The sequence below is a fragment of the Epinephelus fuscoguttatus genome, linkage group LG5 (assembly GCF_011397635.1).
Source record: "Epinephelus fuscoguttatus linkage group LG5, E.fuscoguttatus.final_Chr_v1".
NCBI classification, from domain to species: domain Eukaryota; kingdom Metazoa; phylum Chordata; class Actinopteri; order Perciformes; family Serranidae; genus Epinephelus; species Epinephelus fuscoguttatus.
In genome coordinates, this window is record NC_064756.1 from 25,049,095 (window position 1) to 25,071,657 (window position 22,563).

Below are 22,563 nucleotides of genomic sequence, written 5' to 3' on the forward strand. Positions count from 1 at the left end.
GCTGAAACAGTTCAGATGGAGGACACGGTCTTATCTTGTTTAGTGTAATTAAACATCAGAGCTGATCAAAGGGACATGTGTTAGGCTGGGACCAAGGGGCGAGGGAGCTGGGATGCACAGACACATACCGAACACATCCACATTCCATCACACACTCATTGCAGTGTTGAAGTACTCGAGATTTGTCTTGCTCTCTACACCACTTTTTGAACGTCTTGGTCTCGTCCTGGACTCAACCACATTTTTACTTGGTCTAGTTGTTGTCTCGGACAAATGGAGTAGGCATAGTGGCAGCTGGAGCTGCTACATGACTCGCCTACCCTATCTACACAATCAGCCCCCTCTGCTCCTTGGTCTGAAAGCGGAAGCCCTGAAGAAAATGCTAAGTTATCGTCACCTTTGCTCCTTGGCCTAGAAACAGAAGCTCTGAAGAACATGCTAGATTAACTTATACCTTGCTATCAAGTGTTAGGTTAAAAAGAGAGGCTACTACAGTTAGGCTAAAGATAAGGGTTACTTATCAGGTGAATCACATCTTCATGTGTAATAAATTAAGCAAACAGATAAAGTGAATTACTGCTATGTTTAGCCTCATACATACTGACTACAATGTCCAAGGTTCAAATAACCATCACATTGGGGAATGTGTCCTTTATGGGTGGTGGTTGCAGCTAAATATGCCTCAACAAAGAGGACTCAGCATGTTTTTCCAAGACCAGTCAAGACCACAGCTGCAGGAGTATCACTACTACCTGTGCAAAAACTGTGCATGAATAAAGTTGATTTGAGCATTGTTGCCTCACAGCAAGAGGGTTCATGGTTCGAACCCAAGGTAGGAGGCTTGAACCCCAGGGCAGGGGAGCCCTTCTGTGCAGAGCTGCATGTTCTCCCCATGTCGACACGGGTTTCTCCAGGGTAACCCCTTCCTCCCACAGTCTAAAGACATGCAGGTTAGGTTAACTGATGACTCTAAATAGAGAACGTTGGTGTGAATGTGAGTGTGAATGGTTGTCTATCTCTATGTGTCAGTCCTGTGATAGTCTGGCGACCTGTCCAGGGAGTACCCCGCCTCTCGCCTAGTGTCAGCTAGAACCGGCTCCAGCCCCCGTGTGACCCCTAACAGGATACGTAGTTCCAGAAAATGAAATAAAAATTCGCCTCTGCAATGTCTTTTGATTATTTTATCGAGCTATTTTTCATAGTGCACTTATAGATGCACTCATATATACAGTTTGTGGCAATTCAAGATGAGAACGAGTAAGAATCTCCATTTGTTTTCTGTGGGTGTTTTCATGGGAATGTGGATCCTTCAGATTCATTTAAGAAATGCCTGTGGTTTGCATGTTGCATATTTTTCTGAAAGTATGTCATGTGGTGTGGGACTCGCACTGATCTGGTCTAGGTCTTGCCTCTGTCTTAGCCTGCCCTGGTCTTGGTTTTGCTTTGGTCTCGACCCCTCTGCCTCAGTTGTGTCTCAGTCTCAGTGCGCTTTGATCTTGATCATAGCTTGGGTTGGGGTAGGTCGACTTGATTATAACACTGGCTCAAAAATGAGATGATTTACTTGTATATAAAAAAGATTAGAACCAAGACACTAGTGCTCATAGCAAGGCAAACTCTACTACCAATCTTATTTTATGCTTGTCTGTAGTAAAAACTTTCCCCTATGTCCGTTGGTGATTTCCACTGCCCATTGTGACCATTTAAGCACATGCGGTCTGCTCGTTGAAATGGATCCAAACACCCATGCTATGCGTCCTCTCCCACAGGATAATTGGCTGTGCAGAGATGAATACCAGTTCACTGATATGACAGTTGTTTACGGAAAATACCTCGCAGGTACAGTTTCAAACTGTTAGGGACACCTGTTTGGGTTTTCTGTGTTTAAGGCTGATCGTTATGCAAAATCACATGCTGTTGCTTTTTGATGTAACACAGTATAAAGAAAGGTATTTAGTTTTATTCTATTGTTTCTAACAATAAATCTCACAGTAATACGCAGTTGTTAAAGCATGGGAATTCCTTGGTTAACTCTGGCAGATTTGTTTAAATAAAATGTGCAATAATAAATCACAAGTTAGAATCCTCTGCTCATTTCTGACACCAGTCCGTGTAAAAATCTGAACCACAGCAATGCAGACAGGCTTTCCATCATTACAGAGAGAGAACAGAGTGCTGGACAGAACAAAATGTGCTTTGGGAAGAGCAATCTGCCTTAACGAAAAGTGAATTAGCCAATCTTAGTCCGTAACTGGCATGACACTGGCTGCATTGAGGCCAGCCATATGGGAGCACGGTCCACTGAGTTCTATTTAATAGCACATGCAGGCATACACACAAACTAACACCAGTCTCTGTGCGCTCACACAGGACAAAGAAAGACGAGAGAGATTAAATATGTGTCCGCTTTCCTTGAAATTATAAAGTTTGTTTTCCGTCAAACTCTTTAATCTTCCTCTCAGCCTGTTTTTGTCTCTAGTTTCTCAAGTGCACCTCTCACTCCTCCACAGCTCTACCCTCTCGTCTAAATATGGTCACATCTGGCTCCAAAAATTCAAGATGACGACGGCTGAAATGCCGGACTCGAGGCTTCAAAACGGCAGTCCACAAACCAGAGGGTGAGCTATGTCCATTATTATATACAGTCTTTGACTACGACCCATACTTATGTTTATTGTAAGGTGGTGCCCTCTAATGGCTGTAGTACACAGTAAAGCAATGAAGTCTGCATAATGTTGCGAGTAGGTATAGCTGAGGCAAGAGCAGCTACATGACGTGCCCACCATCAGTCAATGATCAGCCGTCTTTGCTTCTTGGCCCTGAAGCAGAGGCCCTGAAGAGAATTTTAGGTTAACGTTTAGGTAGCTATGAAGCGCTAGGTTAAAAGAAAGGTGGTAGGGTTAAGATAAGGCTTACGTCTCATTACTGAAAAGGTGAACCACATCTTCATGTATAATGAATAAAGTACATGAATAAAGTGAATTATTGCAATGTTTGTCCTCATAATATTTATGACAATGTTGTGTGTTAACAGGGTTCAAACAACCATTGTATTAGTGGGTTTTTCTTGTACTGGTGGTGGTCTCTAATATTGTATAGAGATGGAAGAAGTTGCTATAAGATGGGTCGGAGGGGTGGTAGATGGGTCAAACAAACACAGGACTTTCACCCAGGAGACCAGTGTTTATGCCCTGAAGTCAACTATGGCTTCTTTTATTAACAAGGTGGTGTAATATGCTAATATGTGTAGCATACAACAATAGTGACATATATGACATGATGTATGTGACATTACATTAGTAACAAAAGTATTTAAAGCCAAACCATGATGTTTTTTTCTTCTTCTAAACCTAACCATGAAGTTTTATAACGTAACAGCTACTGTTTCATAATGTTTGAAATTGCGACCTTTAGGACGCTGATATATGTCATTCTGGGGATGCTATATTTGTCATATTGAGTCTTGTCCTGAAGAATAATACAGTTGTATCAACACCTCTCCAAAACAGTTTTAAAAAACCTGAACATAACAAAATAAGAATTCTTACAGGAATACATGATGAAGTACGGTGAATGCTAAAAGTGTAATTATCTACATGACATCAACATGTAACATGATATCATTAGTGTGTTCTGGCAAATTGGGATGTCTGATCGTGTTAAGAAAAATGCATCTGCAGTTAAAATAAATCAATCTTGATTTGACACTTGACTAAATCTGGATATCCTTAATGATGCCATTTCAATATTTATGTCCCCCAGCACATGTTTGTACCACCAGTCTCTTCTTACACCCTTGAATACAGGAATATATCAAATCAACTCCTGTTTAACAAATTAGTGTCTGCTTAGTTTGTTGTCACGTAATTACAGCTGTTGACTAAAATATGGTAGCTGTGCCTACTACTTCATTCACTGAACAAGATGGATTTGTATTGAAAGCCCAATGCAGCTGTGTTGAATGGGGATTTTTGTGCTGCATTACGCATGCAGAGAGCGTTCCTCCATTCAAAATGGTACTTGTAAGAGCACAATATTGAATTTGTAAAAGACTCTGAAACATATGCAAATAAGGCATGGTGGTATAGAAGTGTATTAGATATATATTGTGATTGATGTTGTGTGATTTGAATACATTTACTGTGCCAGAGAGACTCAGGTCATTTCCATATTGCAGTCTTTACGGCAGGGAGACAGCTGCCTACTAGAGAATGGAAATCATCCAATGAAATATTTATCCACATTCAAGAGCAAAACAGCTGGTGTGCGAAGACTAAGAGACAATAAATTAATAACACAAATGTGGAACAGAAAGGAACCTATAGCAGTGATGTTTGGCAAGATATTCATTTACAGAATTGCAATTAATAAAACAGAACTTGAACTGGAAAACTTCCCTGTCTTCGAAACTAGTTAGCTTTTCCTTGCTTGTACCTGCTGAACTTTCTACCTCTGCTAGTCCCAGGTGAGATCTGCTTACTACAAAGCAGTTAAAATGCTGCCGTCTTAATAGCAAATGTGATCTCCTCTCTCAGCAAAACCTCTGTTCTCCCCACAGGAGTGGGAAGCCACTGAAGAGTTGTACAGGATTGTGAGAGTTCTTGGAAAGAACTCACATTTGCCGTCTTCTCTCTCGTCCTCTCTTCCCCACATACCGCAATCGCTTTATTCTCTCTCCCTCTTTCTTGTTTTTTCAGAGTTCGTGAACTCAGTGAATGACTGATTTTGAGACCGCGGAGCTGTACGTGAGGGGAAAAGTGTTGTCATATCAAAGCTGTCAGGCATTCTCTGTTTGCTCTGTGAATCCTGCACGCATTGTTTCCTAGACAGTTGATGTGAATATGCAGACATTGTAGTCTGGGACAGTACAGCTGCTGTCATTCAGTATACAACGAGGGTACACAGTCATCTTTGTTTGAGGAAAAATGTACTATATTACTGAATACACAAACAAACACAAGCTGAATACTTGATGAACCTAAAAAAAAGCTGATAGTTGACTCAATTCCGACAAATACTACAAACTCTACATAGAGCTGCCAGTTTATTAGGTACACCTAAACTTGTGCTGTCTGATACAACAATAATCCTACTTGAAGGTTAAGATATTCAGTTGCAGAATGTATTTGTTGGTACTGCTGAACTGTATTGCATTAGAGTGAGAGGTATAGAGCCCTGCACGGGACAATTTTCCTAATCCTGCTCCCACCGGATTTCCGACCATTACCGCCTGCTCCCGCCTGCAGCAAAGTTTAAACCACTAGCTTCCGCTAGATTTGTGTTGGGTCCTGCGGGATTCCAATCACAATGCATTCCTCTACTGAGAGGTGTTTCTAATACTCCCATTTATATAAATGACTAGACATGTGAGGAGGCAGCATTTTCCCCATGTGGACGGGTTCATGTATTTTGGGTAGTTCCTCAGGAGAGGATACTATTGACTGTGAAACCGAGTGATCGCTAAGTAGAAATATTAGACTGTAGTGGAAAAGAGGGAGCTTAAAACACAAAGAAACGCTTGTTTTACAGGGTAAATGATTGTTCCTGTCTTCACCAATAGCCATGACATCCATTTTCCACCAACACAGAATAGGTTCTGTTCTGGTTCCCCTACCTAATTTTGAAACATTGGGAGCATTTCGACCAAAAATAAATTGGTTCGGAACCTGAAAAGTTGGTTCCCAGCTGTAACCAAAAAATACCAGGTTCTCTTTGACCCAAGGTGCCAACTGTGACGCCATCAGTGGATGTGTCATAATCCAGGCTGTAAAGAGAGGATGGAGTCTTGCACATCTTCTTATCATTCTTTATTGGTCCATGCTTGTTTTTTGGATAAAAACAAACATCAGTAATTACAGAACAAAAGCTCACAGGTAATCAATGTGATCTGCCATCTTGCTACTACTGAAAACTTCTATTGTGCATTATGCAAGGCCTTCCATTGACAACCCATCCTTGATTACAATGGTTCTGCTCAAAACTGGCAAAAAATTGAGCTTTTTTGTGAGACAGCACCAAGGTTCCAAGAATCCTGAATGGAAGAACTAGAGCTAATTTGGTGGAAAATGAGTATGAAACAAAAAGAAGTTAAGTTTTTCTATCCAACTCTGAATGCAACAGAGTGAAAAGCTTGAAAATACAGTAAGGTTGTTCAGTTCGTGCTCCTCCAGCCAATTGAGTACCAGCTATGGATGGTCCATTGGGTGGAGGCATTCTGGGCATGACTGACTAGGAGAAGTTTTTTGGGTAAAACCAAACTGGAGAGATCTCCCAGCTGGGGAAAAAATTGGTGAACCTTCCAATTCACTTCTTTTATTCTTGTCTTATTCTGCTTATCTCTCAAGCTGAAATTTCTCTTTTTCTCCTTACTCTTCTGCACCTGCCTCACCTCTTCATGGCACTTCCTTTCACCTTAAAACTTCTGCCTAAATTCACACCTTGTCTTGACAACATCTTGCTTTTTCAGGAGAAATGCTGTTTCTCTTCCTAATTACCACCTTCCCCTTCGACGCCTCCGTTTTCCTGTCCCCACTTTTGACATACTAACAACAGTTTGCTCTCCCTGAGTAATGTTTTGTGAATGACGGGTTGTACCGTGGTTGCTGTGAAGTCTCCCTTGTGACAGGCAGGTGCGGCGTTGCACCATGCCTTCTGATCTTCCAGGTGGCTCTCATGATGATACTTTTGCTCACCCCTATTCCCTCTCTGCATGCCTTACACTCGCATATTTCACTTGTTTTCAACTTTTTTCCCTCCCTGCCACACTCCCCTGCTTATTCCTTGTAAGTACAGTTTTAAAAGACTTCTCCAGCATCCACATCTCTTGCTCCCCTTGCCCTTTGTGTTTGCCACTGGCTAAATAAGGAGGCCAAAGTGATGCCCTGTAATATCAGTGGAGCACAGGGATGTGTACAGTGTGACAGGAGGCGGTGGTGGAGGTGATGATAAGGACAACACAGCTGATATCAGTTTACTGGGCTAATGAGGCATGAAGGAGCTCCACACAACTCAGGATCTCTCTCGTTCCCTCCACCTTTAGAAACTCTCCTATTTCTTGTCAAAACATACTATGAACTCTGCATCATCACCTGCCTGCATCATTTAAGCACAGACTGTGCAACACACTTTAATGCTTACTCATTTGCTACCACCTTGCTAATTCAGCAAGAGATATTATGCAAACTTGTTGTAAAAGTGGACAGAAAGTTGCACAGGAGAAGGCTGTGACTTTGTGTTTTGCAAGAGGTCAGGTGTTTACTTCATGATAACACGTTATCTCCATTTGCCCGCAGAGTGGTTGTGTGATGATAATACTGTAGGATGTTTTTGTGTTCCTTTTATTGGCTGATTTCTCTCTTTATCTGCTCCATAATCATTCCCTACACACAGACATCATTACCGAGATGGATTTTCTGTGCGAGAGAGAGAGTTAGGTTAGAGAGAGAAGGAGAAGGCGGGAGAAGGAAAGAGAGGGAGAGAAAGAGAGGGAGGAAGCCTCTTCTCCATCTTTTCATTAATCACAAATCAGTATATTTCTCTCTGGAGACCAGACCACTCAGTGGGAAGGAGAATAGGCTCTTTCTCCCCTTGTTTTATCTCCCTTCTGCTCAATACAATCCCCTCCGTTCTTCTTCTCAGGATATCTCCAGTCTCTAAATGCCAAACCAATAAACTGAGAATAAAAAATCCCCTTCCTCCGTCTCTCCTTCTGACAGCAATTGCATGTTCAGTATGCTGTTAACTCAGACAAATTGACTTTTCTTAAAAAATTTAAGGCAATCGATTGCCTTTACAAAATTAAGTAATGGAAAATGGAGAATTTAATTTGTTTGAGTGAAATGTACTTCAGTGCTAATAGATTGAAAGCAACAATCCAAGTTCAATACACAAAAACTCTACAGTAAAATCAACTTTTTTGGCCAACTATTCAAGCCAGCATTTTAAAGAAATGGTCCTTTCAGAAAACTAGGCTGTCTATGCTGTAAAGACGCAAATACTTTTGAAGTAAGTGCCACATGACCAGAGAAAACAGGAAAAGAGCTGTGGTGTTTGCTTTTCCTCAAGAGGTATAAAACCTACAACCTCCAGAATGCACTGAACCACACCAGACCATTGCATGTTTCTGCTGGTGGATGACATGATGAAAGCTTGGCCATTTTTCCACAGGAATCAAATGGTGGCTGACTGCTAACAAACAATGTCAACTTAAAGGTAATAGGTAAGCTATAATATGTTACTGAAAACCCTTCGATCTGAGTTTGAGAGAGAGAGAGAAGGGGGCGGATCTCTCTCTTGATCCGCTTCGATCCTCTTTGTGGTGGCGGGTATACAAAATGCAGAAGCACAGTCTGTAGTTTCACAAAGCCAGCAAGCGTGTTTCGTGTCATCCAGTGGATTTGAGCTGAGAGGTAAGCAAGTAAGTTTACCACGGTTCTTTTAAACCTACCCACACTGTTATGATAGAAAGCTGGTTGGAAATGTGCAAAGTAATCCTTTAACCCAGACAACAGTTGCATGTGGGGCTCGTGTAGGGAATAAATGGGTTGAAAAATGGGTCCTATGGGACTGTCCATGGCCTCAATAATGGCCCCATGCCAATTGCCTACATGGATGGGTTTATCCAAATGGGCCATGCATGGGTAATGCTAGGGCTACCTTGGTACCAAGTGGGCATGAGCCCAACATGGGGGTCTTATCTGGAGCCCACTTAGGTAAAGTCAACCACGTGGCATGGGGCCATTGTAGAACAATCCTATATAGGACCCATTTTTCAGCCCATTTATAACCCACATGGACCCCACATAAAAATATTGGCCGGGAGTTACAATTATATGCTCCAGTGCTAATAAGGGGGCGTGGTCCAGGCTAAGAACTGATGTATTTAAATCTGATCAACTCAAATTTGCTATTGAAAACAATAACATCTTCATAATAGTCCAATATACTGAGATTGGTCAAGTAAAGCAATCAAACTCAATATGTTTAAGCACAGTTTAATTCAGTTGTTGAGGTTGAAACAATATCCCACCTAACAGCAGAGATTTTTATTAAAATATATTTTAATAGAAATCACAGCTCAGATGGTCTCATCTGAGTGAGCACACACACACACACACACACACACACACACACACACACACACAACAATCGACGTTCCATGTATGCTGTCTTTTATATTTCCAGAGTCGGCTTGGTGTAACCTGGCGCTGCACGCCTCAGCAGCCACTGTGACTATTAGTGGGATCTCACAGGGCTGAATAAGCAGTGGGATTGTTCAAGTTGAATAACAACATACTGAGCCTCTCAGAAATACGAGTTAAGACCAGGCAGTGAAAATCACAGCAAAGGAGGAAGGCTGTCATTCTGACAAGGAAAATGCAGTGGTATACACAAGTGAAGAAAGAAATACTTCATGAGGGAAAAACTCAGGAGCAGTTGTGAAATCATTTGGTTTGCTTTAACGCCCTTCACTGATTTCCTGTTATGCCCAATAGTAGACATACATGTCCTTTAATAAGCACATATATACGACCTTGATGTGCAACATAAACTGTATTCTATCATGCTCAACAGTGCGATATACTGTACATGAGCATGAAAGAAGACAATGTGAGTGGTATTCCACTGGCAGCAGTGTTGAAACTTTCATCTTATTTTAGATGTCTGTCTCCACATCTCCAAAGCCCCTTAAACTGACGCAACATCAACTGTGGTCTGCAAAGCCACTGATGTCACAAGCAAAGACACAAACAGCCACACTACTGTAACCTCGTTTTGTCATTTTTCTTTAACTGTACAGCAACACTGTAGCAGAAAATAACAAAACTTTGCGCCAACATGCTCACATGCACACTCAGCACTTCTCTATTTTTTTGGTCCACATGTGGAGAGTGCTGAATAATAAAAGTTCTGCTTGAGTGTGAGTGAGCGCGATGTGTGTGTTGATATTTTGGTGTGCCAGTGTAGGAAGTGAGGCAGCGAGGGCAGGGAGGAGAGAGGATAATGATCCTGCTGATAATGGAGGAGTGGAATCTGGTAAATGAGGCTGGATATGCACAGTGCTGCAGGCTGTTCCTTTACACCCAGTGTCACACACACACACACACACACACACACACACACACACACACACACACACACACGCCCACACATCTCACAGCTCTTGAGGTATGTGCAAAATCTTGTCACATACAAATGAATGGCAATACACTTACCTTCTTACTTCCTGTGTGCCGGTATGTGTGAGTGAATACCTGAGTTTCTGTGCGAAGCTGAGAGCATGAGCACTATTAATAAAACATTGTCACCACTAGCTCCGCTGCTCATAAGGAGGCAGCGCTTGTTTCACAAGAGCAAGGAGCCGTTTTTACCCTCATCTCTGTTAAGGTGAGGTTTTTAAACATACGGCGAAGTTAATGAGCTACAGCAGAGTTTTTGTTTTAAAATTCAGGAAACAGGTAGCGCCTGATGTGATAAATATGCTTTAATCCAAAATGACATATTTACCATTTTTTGGGTTAATACTACCAACAGCTTTTTACATGCAAAATGACTGATAACAAATTAAACTAAGTGGTGCTCAGTAGATTAAATACCTGCCAACAATTTTGTTGTGGACGCAAAAGTATGCCAGGTTCAAATATTTTTTCTATCATGACAAATAACCATCCCTTTCTACTCATTCTTATTCAAATGCATTCACAACATTTTTAGCATCAATACCTTTTTATGCAAATAGACAAAAAACAAACAGGCACAATGTGCATACATAATGTTACAAACTAACTTAAACTGATGAAAAGCTAAATAAAAGTGAAGAAGTAATACTTTTTATCTCTTTGTTTGATGTCCCATATTCCTCCTCTTCATCCCCCCACCCACCATATATTCCGAAAAACAAAACAAAACATTAAAGGATCTTCCAATGAAGACGTCCTAGTTAACTATCTGAATGTGGAGAGACCCGAAGTGTTACTTCATGCTAATCAGCTTCCATCAGTGAATTGCGTCCTGTATCCATCAGCTGAATGACCCACTTACAGTTCAGAAATCTTACACGGATACTGTCTCCGGAGTAAAGACCGACACTTGGTAGCTAATCTGTCCTTGATTACCTCTGCAAAGCCCCAATCAATAGATTCCAGAGCTAAGATGATTTGTAATTGTATCAATCTGCTGCTCTTCATATCACCACTGTCCCCAATCAGACATTAATGATCAATTATGGCCGTGTGGCTGGGCAAGGAGAGATCGATGAGATAATGTGGTGTGGTGGTTGTGGGATCGGAGAAGACAGGGAGGCACTCTCGGAATGAGAAAAGGTAGAGAGGGAGGATGAGAACAGGAAGGAAAAACAAAAGATAGAAAGACGCATAGAGACAAACTGCTGCCTGTATGTAACTCTGGAGACAGATAGTTGATTGTTGAGTCTCAGTCCCAGATTGTCCAGGTTGACACTTTGGGTTGATAGTTAGACCGAACCACCAACCCAAAGTGTTGATATTTAATGACCTGGAAATCCATCCATCCATCCATTTTCATAACTGCTTGTCCTCTTCAAGGTCACAAGGGGGCTGGAGCCTATCCCAGCTGCTGAGGGGCAAGAGGCGGGGTACACCCTGGACAGGTTGCCAGACTATCGCAGGGCTGACATATAGAGACAGACAACCATTCATGCTTGCATTCACACCTATGGCCAATTTAGGGTCACCAGTTAACTTAGCCTGCATGTCTTTGGACTGTGGGAGGAAGCTGGAGTACCTGGGGAAACCCCACAGTGACACAGGGAGAACATGCAAACTCTACACAGAAGGGCTCCCCTACCCGTGGAGTTCGAACCCCCTTGCTGTGAGGTGACAACGCTAACCACTGCACCGACGTGTCACCGAATATAACATATAACTCATTATATGTTTAGGATTCATACTGCACTTTCATCATCGCTAACTGCTCAAAGCAGCTGATTAGGTGCTCTTGTTTTCATATATTTTCCATGAGACAAGAACTGTACTGAACATATATTATTTACATGGATTTTAGCAGGTAAATTTGCTTTCAGTATTTCAGTGATTTTCACTGCCAGCAGTTGGTGTAGATGTTGAGGCTGATGCACATTGCAAAACTTAAAACTGTTAATCATTGTCACAGGAGTACAGTGGTGGGAGTAAAATCCTACTCATGGCCCCAAAAGGGTTTGAATCAGCATTGTTTACTAAAAACAGATTTAATTCTTATCACCAGCGTCTAAATCCACTGCCTTTATTCCTGCATATTATGACAACACTGTATGAGTTTACATGCAGCACATACAGTATACATGTAGAAGGCGGGCTGGGAAAACCTCAACAGCTTGTTCACAAGTCTGACGTAATCCTGAAACACTTTAATATTTAATTTAAGTGTCATGAAATTAAAAGGCTCAAGGAGAAGAGGCAGAGAACGAAAGATAGAAGAGAGACACAGCGAGAGAAGGAGGGAGAGATGGAGGGTCCTAGATAAGCCACTGCAAACCAGCAGCTCACGTCTCTTTTTAATTACAAATATGTTGATAATGGGCTATTATCTTTGAAAGGAGAGGCCCTTGACTAACATTATGAGAGGGAAAAAGAGGAGGGTGTTTGCTGATTGAGAGCGTCCTCTACACAACAACATCAAGAGTCCCTGTGGTTCCAATAATTTTGACAAGATTTTCTGAATCTGCATCCTTTTAAAGGCAGACTGATATGGAGTTAATATCAAGTAAAGAAGGCGAGGAATACCCTCCATTGCAGAGCTTGGATGCATTTTGACCTAGGGTTTTAATAACCGTGGACTACTCCCTGCTTCTGTTTTCCTGGGCTGTCCAGCCAGAGCAAAACAGTGCCCCCCTCTGGATTATAGTAGAAACTGCAAACACAACATGACCACTCTGAGGCAAGAGCTGCTATCATTGGTAAACAAAAAGATAGTGAAGATTACAAGTCAAAATAATGCAGTTTTTATTATGTATTTGTTGTGGCGTTTCTGGGCACTTCACACGTGAAAGAACATGCTCCGGGGTTTTTAATAAAGACTCAGTGTGCATTTAGTTCCGCCCCAAACCTCTCCATCACACACACACACACACACACACACACACATGCATGGATGTAATGTGCATTACACACCTCAGAGAGTGTATGACATAACATGTCCCAGGTGTGAAAGGGTCCGTGTTAGACTTGACATGCCGCTGGCAGGTGATTAGCAGGGAGTCAGACCTCGTTGCCCCCCATCAGACATTATCGCACTGAAGGCTCCATCTCCATAATACATAATTATAAGAGTCATATAAACGTCCTTCACATGTCTGCAGGCATTTTTTAAAGAAACCCAGAGCTGGAGTGCACAGACAGAAAAGACTACTATTGTTTTTGGGTTGCAGTCACAAGAGGATGTAAACTCTGTAGCGTCTACATCTAGAGCCAGACTCTCCACCACGTAAGGTGGTGATGGAGTGGTGTGAGGTCACTAATGATTCTGTCAATCAGTACCTTGGCTGGTATGTCACAGCAAGTCTTCTTACATTCTGCCAGGGCTGTCACTCCACCTGGCCCACCTCAGGCACAGCGGAAACCAAGCGCCCCCCACACCTGCATAGCTAGCATACCGTACATCTTATCTTGGTGAGAGATTATGACAAGAGGGATTATGTCAATTAAATCTGCAGCCCACAGATCCGGCATCACTCCAGAGGAATACAAAAAAGTAGAAACCCACTTGTAGGCTGCCTCTTCAATCAATTTACACCTAATGAATGAAGAAAAATGATTAAACATGTGAACTGCCTCCATGAGGCTTCAATAAACCTAAACTAATTCAAGGGAATCCGTAATCGCCTGACCTAGGCTTTCTGCATTGTCCCTGGTATTACAGTAACAGGATTGCAAAGGCATTGGCTGCAGTTACAACCATCCTCCAGCGACAAAGAAACTGGTGGGGGTTAGCATTAATTTCCAAAGCCTTATGTTGCATTTGCATAATTACCATAAATCATCACAGGGATGTTCTGGTCCACAGTGGAAGAGGAGTGGGGAGAGGCTATTGGGAAATGCCATTTCTTGGAAGAGTGACAGTGTGCAGCAGACCACTGTGTTGATAACCGGCCTTGTAATGATTAACAATAATCTTGCGGTCCTTTAAATAATGTAGAGGACACAGCGAGGCCTGTCCTGGTTTCCATGAAAGTGAGGGTTTGTACAGAATCTATGCTCTAAAATATCTGCAGCATGAAACAACTGTAATAATAGTGATATACTTGAATACTATTTCTAATAATATTCAATCTTCTCTAGTGTCTGTTTTTCTTTTCTGAATCAAGGATAAAGGACCATATGCTATACATAATGGGAAGAAGTTGAAATTTTTGATTTCCGATCTTGGGCTATTTAATTACAATTGGCCTGACATGCTTTAGATACATTGCTTTGACATACATTATGATTTTACTTTGACATTCGAGACCATCTTGTGATGTGATCATTCCAGCCTTGATAGAGCAATCCGTGATCTACAACGAATGTGGGCCAGGGGCATTAAGTGGAAGTGCAATGGCCCCTTCTCTACTTCTGACCCCTCTACTTCCGGCCCCTTTGCTCGGACCACAACCATCATCAGACTTGATCTTTACTGTGATCTCAGCTACACAGCTGTAAAGTTTTGAGACTGTGTTTTGCACGGTTGTGATGCTACAGTCATATAAACACCTGGCAAAGTACTCCAAATCAGTTCTGTGGTAGTTCTTGCTGCATATTGTCGCAGCTCGACAATATTAAACAAAGCATACAGATCGGACGTGGCATTAAAGCACTTCCCTTTCCAGTGGCTCACTACTTGAAAACTGGTGAGCTGCCTTTGTCTACCTACCAGTAAATGGTACACCATGAGGTTAATGTACAGTAAATACAACAGAATGGGGGCACGGTGAGCCTGAGGGGGAGTCACTCATACAATAACAATGCCTAGACCTTAGGGTAATAACCATTCCACTGGGGTGACACAATATGTGACCTTCCCTGCTTTCTTCCGTCTATAGTGATGAAAGGTTGGTTGTACAGTGAATAGAAAGAGACTGCTATGATTGTAAGTATGTGAGCTCAGTGACAGGGGCACAGTTTGGACCCTGTATTGGATTAGATGGGTGAAAATGAATGCGAGGGGTTAAATGCTTTGACACAGTCAGTGCCGGCTACTGGTTCAGTAATCTGCTGAATGCTTTGTGTAATGATGACAGAAAAGTCAGCGGGTTATTCCAGGACAACTCCGAGCAGACCTCGAAGTTCACCATGAGACCTGAAGGTGGTGAAACATAGCCGAATGTGTCTTATCTCCGCGCAGCCAACTCCTGCTTTATATACCTGCACTGCACACAAAGCGTAGACATACAGTAACTCCATGGAAATTCCCCAAACTTTGCCTAATCTCTTTTTATCTCCCCTGCCAGGCTTCCATAGCTGTTGCTGCAGCTGCGTGACCTGATAAAGCCAAGAGAACAGTAGGTGGGTTTGCAAGTGATAAAGAGACAGAGACTGAAACAGAGAGTGAGAGCCAGAAGGATGCAGAGAGGCTCCGAGGCCGGCATGAAGGAAGAGACGAGAGAGAGAGAGAGTAAAAAAGAAGAAAAAGACATTAAATATGAAAGGCAGAGGCAAAAATAAACTATGACATGACAGGAAAAGAGAAGGAGGAGGGGAACATTAAGAGAGCGTTGATGGAAAGGGCAGAGAAGGAGAAGCATGACAGCTGGCAGACGGGGAAGGCGGTGCTGCTCTGCTCGGCCCAGTCTCACTGCACCTCAGCGAGCCAGATGGACTAACCTGCCCCTGTGTGCCCTTCACCAGCCAACACACACATTTATATATATGCAGGAAAACATGCTTTGCACAATTCAATAAAGTAAATACATTTTCTGTACCTTTATCATCCATGTTCACCTAACACATCACTCTCCAAAACCTGAAGAAACCCCTTATTAACACATTCAAACACAGGCAGGCGTCACATAGCTAGAGCTTTATTACTTTTGCGATCTTGAGGGTGTTGCTTTCCCAAAAATGTCATCATGTGTGTCTGCTACAACTGACTCAATCACTATCCAGGAAGAGCCACAAAAAAACAGGAAAAAAAAAACCTCACTGTGATACAGGATCTCCCTCTAGTGTATAAACTTGGCTACTACATCCTAGATTACAGTTCAGCACCGAGGCAATGGACAGCTCTCAAATCCAAAATGCAGGTCTCTAATAAACTCAGGAGCAAGACAGAAAACTTGACTTTATTCTAAAATCCAGGATTAAAACGCTTCAAATATTCAACGAGAAAAAAAAAACCATCTTGTTTATGTTCAGATCTCCTCTGGATGTTTGTTTCCATCTTCATTTCTCAAGTAATTTAGTGGCAATCCTGCAAGAAAAACATTCGGCCAGGCCCCAAACACTATTGATTGATGTCTGGTTATAAAAAGACATCTATCATCTAGACAGTCTGAAATTAAAGCTGTAGTGGTCTGTGTGTCCACACGCCTGTGTCTGTGTGTTTGTGTGTGTGCCCACTCCCCCTTGTGTTTGTGCACGCGTGTGTACTTGTAGGTGGTCGGGGGGCTGTGTGTTGACGCGGTGCAGTATTATGAAACAATAAAATTCAGACAGCTGATTCATATCTGGGTATAAAAGCCAGAGTTTTGTTAGGTTCCTCTTTAATGAAACCTATAATTTCTGCCTCCCTCTGTGGTGTTGCTATGGAGCAGAGGGATCGATCATAAAGAGAGAGATATCCAGAGCTGCTCTATTTTGCAGGATTGCCATGGCAATGAGTGAGCTGAGATACAGCGCGAAAGATCGTTTACACAGTAAAGAGTCGCATGTCAACTGTATTTCAGTCATACACTGCTGAGAACATCGCCGTCACCCCTCCTGACAACACACAAGGATGAAAAAACAGCTTTCTTATAGAAACAAACAAAGAGCGCAAACGCACACACGCACACATGCTACAGTGTCATGCAGCACGGTTTTGTCAAAGACTGATGTTATGGGCACAAAGGTTACAAATTCAATCACTTTAGAGATGGCTCCCACATCACAGTGTCTCCTTTCTTGCACATGTGTGCATCCATGAATATATCGGCCCTGCCCAGAGTGGACTGAGAAAGTATCACTGGGTCCACACAAACAAAGTGTTTGAAATTCAAACGGGGGGAGCTGTCATATCCAACAAACGCATCACTTTACAGAGAGGACAATCAAATAACGAGAGGAAAAGGGACACAGAGAGAAAGTGTATGATGTGAGGCAGAGAAGGCATTATATAGCAGATAATTGGTAAATGGACTTGTGTTTGTATAGCGCCTTTCTATTCTTCTGTTCAAAGTGCTTTTACATTATATGCAATATTTACCCATACATCCATACGCTGGTGGCTGAGGCTACCATACAAGGTGCAGGCTGTTCTCATGCAGTGTTCGTACTTATACCTACAAAAATAACGCACCAAAATTTGTACATATCACATGTAGGCGTGAGCCACTAATTTGTGGATAACCCACACATTTGGGAAGGCTGCGATCACATGACCACTGCACTGACAAGATAAGATAATTCTGTATTCGTCCCACAGCGAGGGAATTTGCAACATTACAGCAGCAAAGGGAGTGCAAACAGGAAGCATCAGTGAAAAAACAACAAAAACAAAGAGTGATATAATAAGCAAAGACAATAAAACACAAAGCAATATAATAAGAGAGCAGACGGGAGTGAATGAGGAAATAGCCCCACATGGACACAGATTAGGTTTTGTGGATGGGTCACAAAACACAGGACTTTCCCCCAGGAGACCCGGTTTTGAACAATGTGAAACCAGGTTAAATTTGATTCAACCAAAATAACTTTACTTGCCTAAACCTGACCTACTTAGTACACAATTACTGTGTCTTTACTTTTGTCTAGCTTTGTTGTCTTTGTTTAGCTATATGTGGGCATTGGTTTCTGTCCCACATTGATGGTTTTGGCACAATGAGAACTCCTGACAATCTTATTTTAATGCTCCTTTTTAACTGTTGGCACACATGACCAATAAACTTTATTCTGACTGATTTACTGATGGATATGTTCATCTAGTAGTATTGTCTAATAATATCATCTAATAGTTTTGTAACAGGGGCTAGTTGATTAAATATTGCTACCCTCACTAGTTGGCAAGGATATTAACAAAGTTCCTGTTAAACAATGGCACTTACCCAATAAAAATGTTGTAGTCATGATCAGGCACGTTTCCTGAAAAATTATTGTCTTAATGAATATCACTTTCAATAAATATTATTTGTTTAATGAAAAAAAAACTCATCCACTTAACTTAACGTTAAGTAAATGTTGTTATTCGTGGAGCTCTGATTCGTTGAATATCATACAAACCATTATATGAGGCTACCTTGCAAGATGCCACCTGCAAATCAGTTCAACATTCACATGCACTCACACACCAATAGAATCGGGCTATTTCGAGTTCAGTATCTTGCCCAAGGATACCTCCACATGCAGGCTGGAGCAGGGGATCAACCCACTGATCTTCCAACTGGGACGACCCGCTCTACCTCCTGAGCCACAGCCACAGATATCAGTTGGACAGTGGCGATCAATCAGGTTAAAAAAAAAAAAAAAAAAGAAAAAGAAAAAAGAAATTAAAAAATCATGAACTCGCACGAGAGGAGAAGCTGAGCCTCTGTTTCCCAGAGGGGAGAGCAGATCCACAGTCTCAGCACATTCAGCCAGTGAACCAACATCTGTTTTTCATCTTCCTTTCCTCTCCACCACTCACCTCCATCTCCCTTGACCTTAGTCACACTTGCCCATGTGCGCACACACCCACACACACTCCTCTCAGTGATGATCACATGCTTTGTTGGAAGCTCTGAGTCACTGAGCTAAGCATTTCCCGGCATCCCAAAGGATCTCAAACACGATCACTATTTACTATGTGTGTGTGTGTAGAATATAGACTGCCTTCTGAATTCCACCCACAACCTTCTTGACCTGAATACTGACCAGTCAGCTGCTCACATCCTGTGTTACTGTAAAACCACCTGCTCTGAAAAGAGCACATATTTATGCTAGTTGGTAACCACTCTGGATTCTCTTCACTCATCACTCATCTGACCTCCTTTTATCCACAAGAATCCAAATCAAACAGTCTTCTCCTGTGTGAAAAGCTTTTCTCTGTAGCGATTGTGTGGACAAGTACCACCTAAGTGTGCTCATACACAGAACTCTCCCAGCTGTCTCGGAGATTTAACCTGCCTGTTGACTTCAGGCTCAGAGATTAGTCAAGAAGTGTACACACACTTGCTATTCAGCCAGAAGACGGCAGGCAATGTCAGTATAGAATTATAATGACCAGAACAGACGCGGTGGAGAAAATCCTGGGGATTTATCGTGGGCTGGTTAAATGAAGGGAAGACGTGCTGAATGAGAATAGCTGTTCTGCTGATTTCAATTCTCAGTGTGCTGGTGCTGTGAGAGAAAGTGTGTGTATGTCAGACCAAATCCTTGTATATTTACTCTCTGCTCCCAGAGAACAGGCTGAATGTGAGTCTGCATACTGGAGAAATGAGCTGAGAGATACTGCCCCCTTCTGGACAGGGATGAGACTATACACACCATCCCATATTCTCCACATAAGGCAGCACAAAATGCTAAACACCACAGCTGTACATCCCATATATAACACATACTTATAACACACGTGCATACAAAGCCTTTTTGAGACATCACTGATACAGCCATGTCCTCAACTGTCACAGCAAAGACACACATCTCTACACACACACAGCCTCAGTGACACACCGTCAGTCACAGCGATGTTCAAATGCCTTGGATTTGTAATGGAGAATATGTCTGACATAGGCATGACTTACTGGGGTGCTGCCATCTGACAGGGTCGTCATGCTGATTGACATGCTCATCTTGTCGGAGGAGGACAGGGAGGGTGGGGAGGGGCTCCTCTTCTCAGCTTCCTGTCTCTGGAGGAAGTCACGCCAGGCCCGCTGGATACTACATGTGGTGATAAAGAGACAACATATAAACACAGGTATGGATGATCATTTGAGCTTTTAAGATATTTTATAATACACTGCTGAACTGCTAAAATTTTGCCATTAAAGGAGCAGTGTGTAGGATTTAGTGACATCTAGTGTGAGGATTGCAGATTGCAGCCAGGTGAAACTCCTGTGTGCCAAGTGTCATCTCCAAGTTAGGATTCCTTCAGTTTTCATTGTTCAGGAGGTTTTTATCGCGAGCTGAATTATCCACAGAGATCTCTTCCTCTCCAAAACAAATGGACCAGGTGATAAATAGTGGTAGAAACACTGAATAAAGCAGTTTCATGTTTAAAATCGGTGTTTCTGCAATGCCGTTCGGCATGTTACAGACAGGGCTGCTAGCCCAGCACCTGTTAATTTATGCTCACCTTTTTCCCCTGATTACTTAAGATCAAGGTGTTCAGGAGGTTTTTACTGGGAGCCAAATTATCCGCATGGGTCTCTTCCACTTCTAAACAAACAGACCAGGTGATTCAAACCAGTACAAACAGAGAATGTAGCAGTTTCATTTTAAAAGTCTGTGTTTCTGATGCTGTTATGCTCATAGCAGAGGGGCTGCTAATTCTGGTGGCTGACACGAAAAATGCAAATTGCCCTATCTAGAGCCACTGTTTGGTTTGTCCAACTCCTTTTGACCCATTGTGACAGGTCACATATGACCATGAGTTGTACATTCACATAACCTTACAAGTTCATTTGACTCCCTTTTAGGAGAGGCAAAACTGTACAATAGTTAAGAGGGAAATGTGAAGATTGGACATGAGAACATGAGAGATATATTTTTCATTTTTCCTATCTTGTTAATCATCAACCAGTCACAATTCTCCTGCTACCTCAATGAAGGTTCTTGAATCTCAGGTTGGGAATCATTGCCTCTCTGTTGAGGTACATAACACACAGATCCAATACTTTAGGGTGGCGCTATAAACACTGCAGTCCGGTGATTGGTCAAGAGAGAATCGTCAGAGGAAATACAGCAAGAGCTGGACGGAGCAGTGATGCAGCTTCTACCATCTGATAAGGATCCAGCCTACATTTGCGAATACTGTCTGTGGTAGGAACACTACACAGATCTACTGCTAAGGTACATGTCTGCACAGATTATGTACAGGCTCTAAGGGTACTATACCAGAAGTGTTTGGTGGAAACGCAGCTTTAGAGCAAAGTATCCAGAGAGGGAATTCTGTTTTATATGGTCAAACTTCATGAAATTAAAACTGATATTTCCAGCTGTAGATAAATTATATACTCACATCAACACCTTGGTCTCAATGGGCGGCCTGCTGATGTTGATATTGTTGTATAGGTCCATGGTCAGATGATTACTGAAAAGAGGAAGGGGTGTAGGGGACATTCAGAGGACACACACAAGCCCAATCTCAGTCTGGGTTATCAGTAATTAAACAGCGATGGCTTGGTCCCATCTGCAGGGAGAGCGGCTTTTACAGCAGCACAAGAGGCTGCTCATTCTGTCACTGTGTTGTGTTTATTGTTGATGTGTGCATGTGCGTGCGTGTGTGTGTGTGTGTGTGTGTGTGTGTGTGTGTGTGTGCGCGCGTGTGTGTGTAAACCCACTTCTGCAGCTGGAAACCCCCATCATTAACATGCTTGAAGCCACTCTGGATACTCTTCAGCTGCTCCTATGTGAGACAGATACAGAAGGAGGGACAAACAGAGAGAGAAAGAGACAGAAACAAGAAAGCAGTTGACATCTCAGATATGCAGCTTTGGTGCAGACAGAGGAGGAAGGAGGAGATCCCTGCAGTGTATGTGTGTGTTTGTGTGTGTGTGCAAATATGATTAAATGTTTGGCAGATGTGTGATCATTGTGCTGAGCTCAGGGACCCCTGCAGCAAGTGGTTTGGCAGCATTTTGGCTCAGTTAGATGTTTTCTTGTGAAGTTAGTGAAGTAAGCTTCAGAAAAACTCGGCTAAAACGCTGGTTAAGCATTTTCAAGGCGCTCGGCCCAGAGGCACAAAGAGTGAAGTCAAACACGGAGAGACAGGCTAGGCGGAGAAGATACAGCAGGACATAATTCATGAACTATGGCACAGTTGTTGCACAGATGTGGCAGACGCGTTGGAGATTAGAGCGATGAAACTTTACACTTTCACTTAAATGACTTTTAGCTCCTTTCTCCGCTCCTCGCCTGCTGCTCTCCTCCCCTCGGCTCAATCCTTGAGCTTTAATAGTGCTGTGTAATGAGGACAGGCCTGCCTCTACATAATTGAGCAGACTAATTCAATTACAAGAGAGCAACAAAGTTTAAGTGGAGCAGTTCCTCCTGATGAGCCAAGAGGGTCACATCGGGGCACTGAGCAGCTACCAGCTACGTCACAGTGTATTTGCATGTGTATATGTGTGTTTGTGTGTACAGCAAAACCTGCAAAAATCCCCATTTTTATTCGACTTTTTGTTTGATTGCACTGTTAATGCATAATGAAGGATGCATGAAA

At 42.4% G+C, this 22,563-nt stretch overlaps 1 protein-coding gene across 1 annotated transcript in view; it reads right to left on the bottom strand.

The window, feature by feature from the left end:
* schip1 (schwannomin interacting protein 1) overlaps positions 1–22,563 on the bottom strand; it is a 278,638-nt gene that overhangs the window by 163,962 nt on the left and 92,113 nt on the right. Inside the window, exons 6-8 of the mRNA XM_049576140.1 lie at positions 21,683–21,747; positions 21,361–21,432; positions 19,925–20,060 (exon numbers count right to left, since the gene is read on the bottom strand). Of these exons, the coding sequence (XP_049432097.1) occupies positions 19,925–20,060; positions 21,361–21,432; positions 21,683–21,747 (273 nt within the window). The remainder of the gene's footprint in view (positions 1–19,924; positions 20,061–21,360; positions 21,433–21,682; positions 21,748–22,563) is intronic.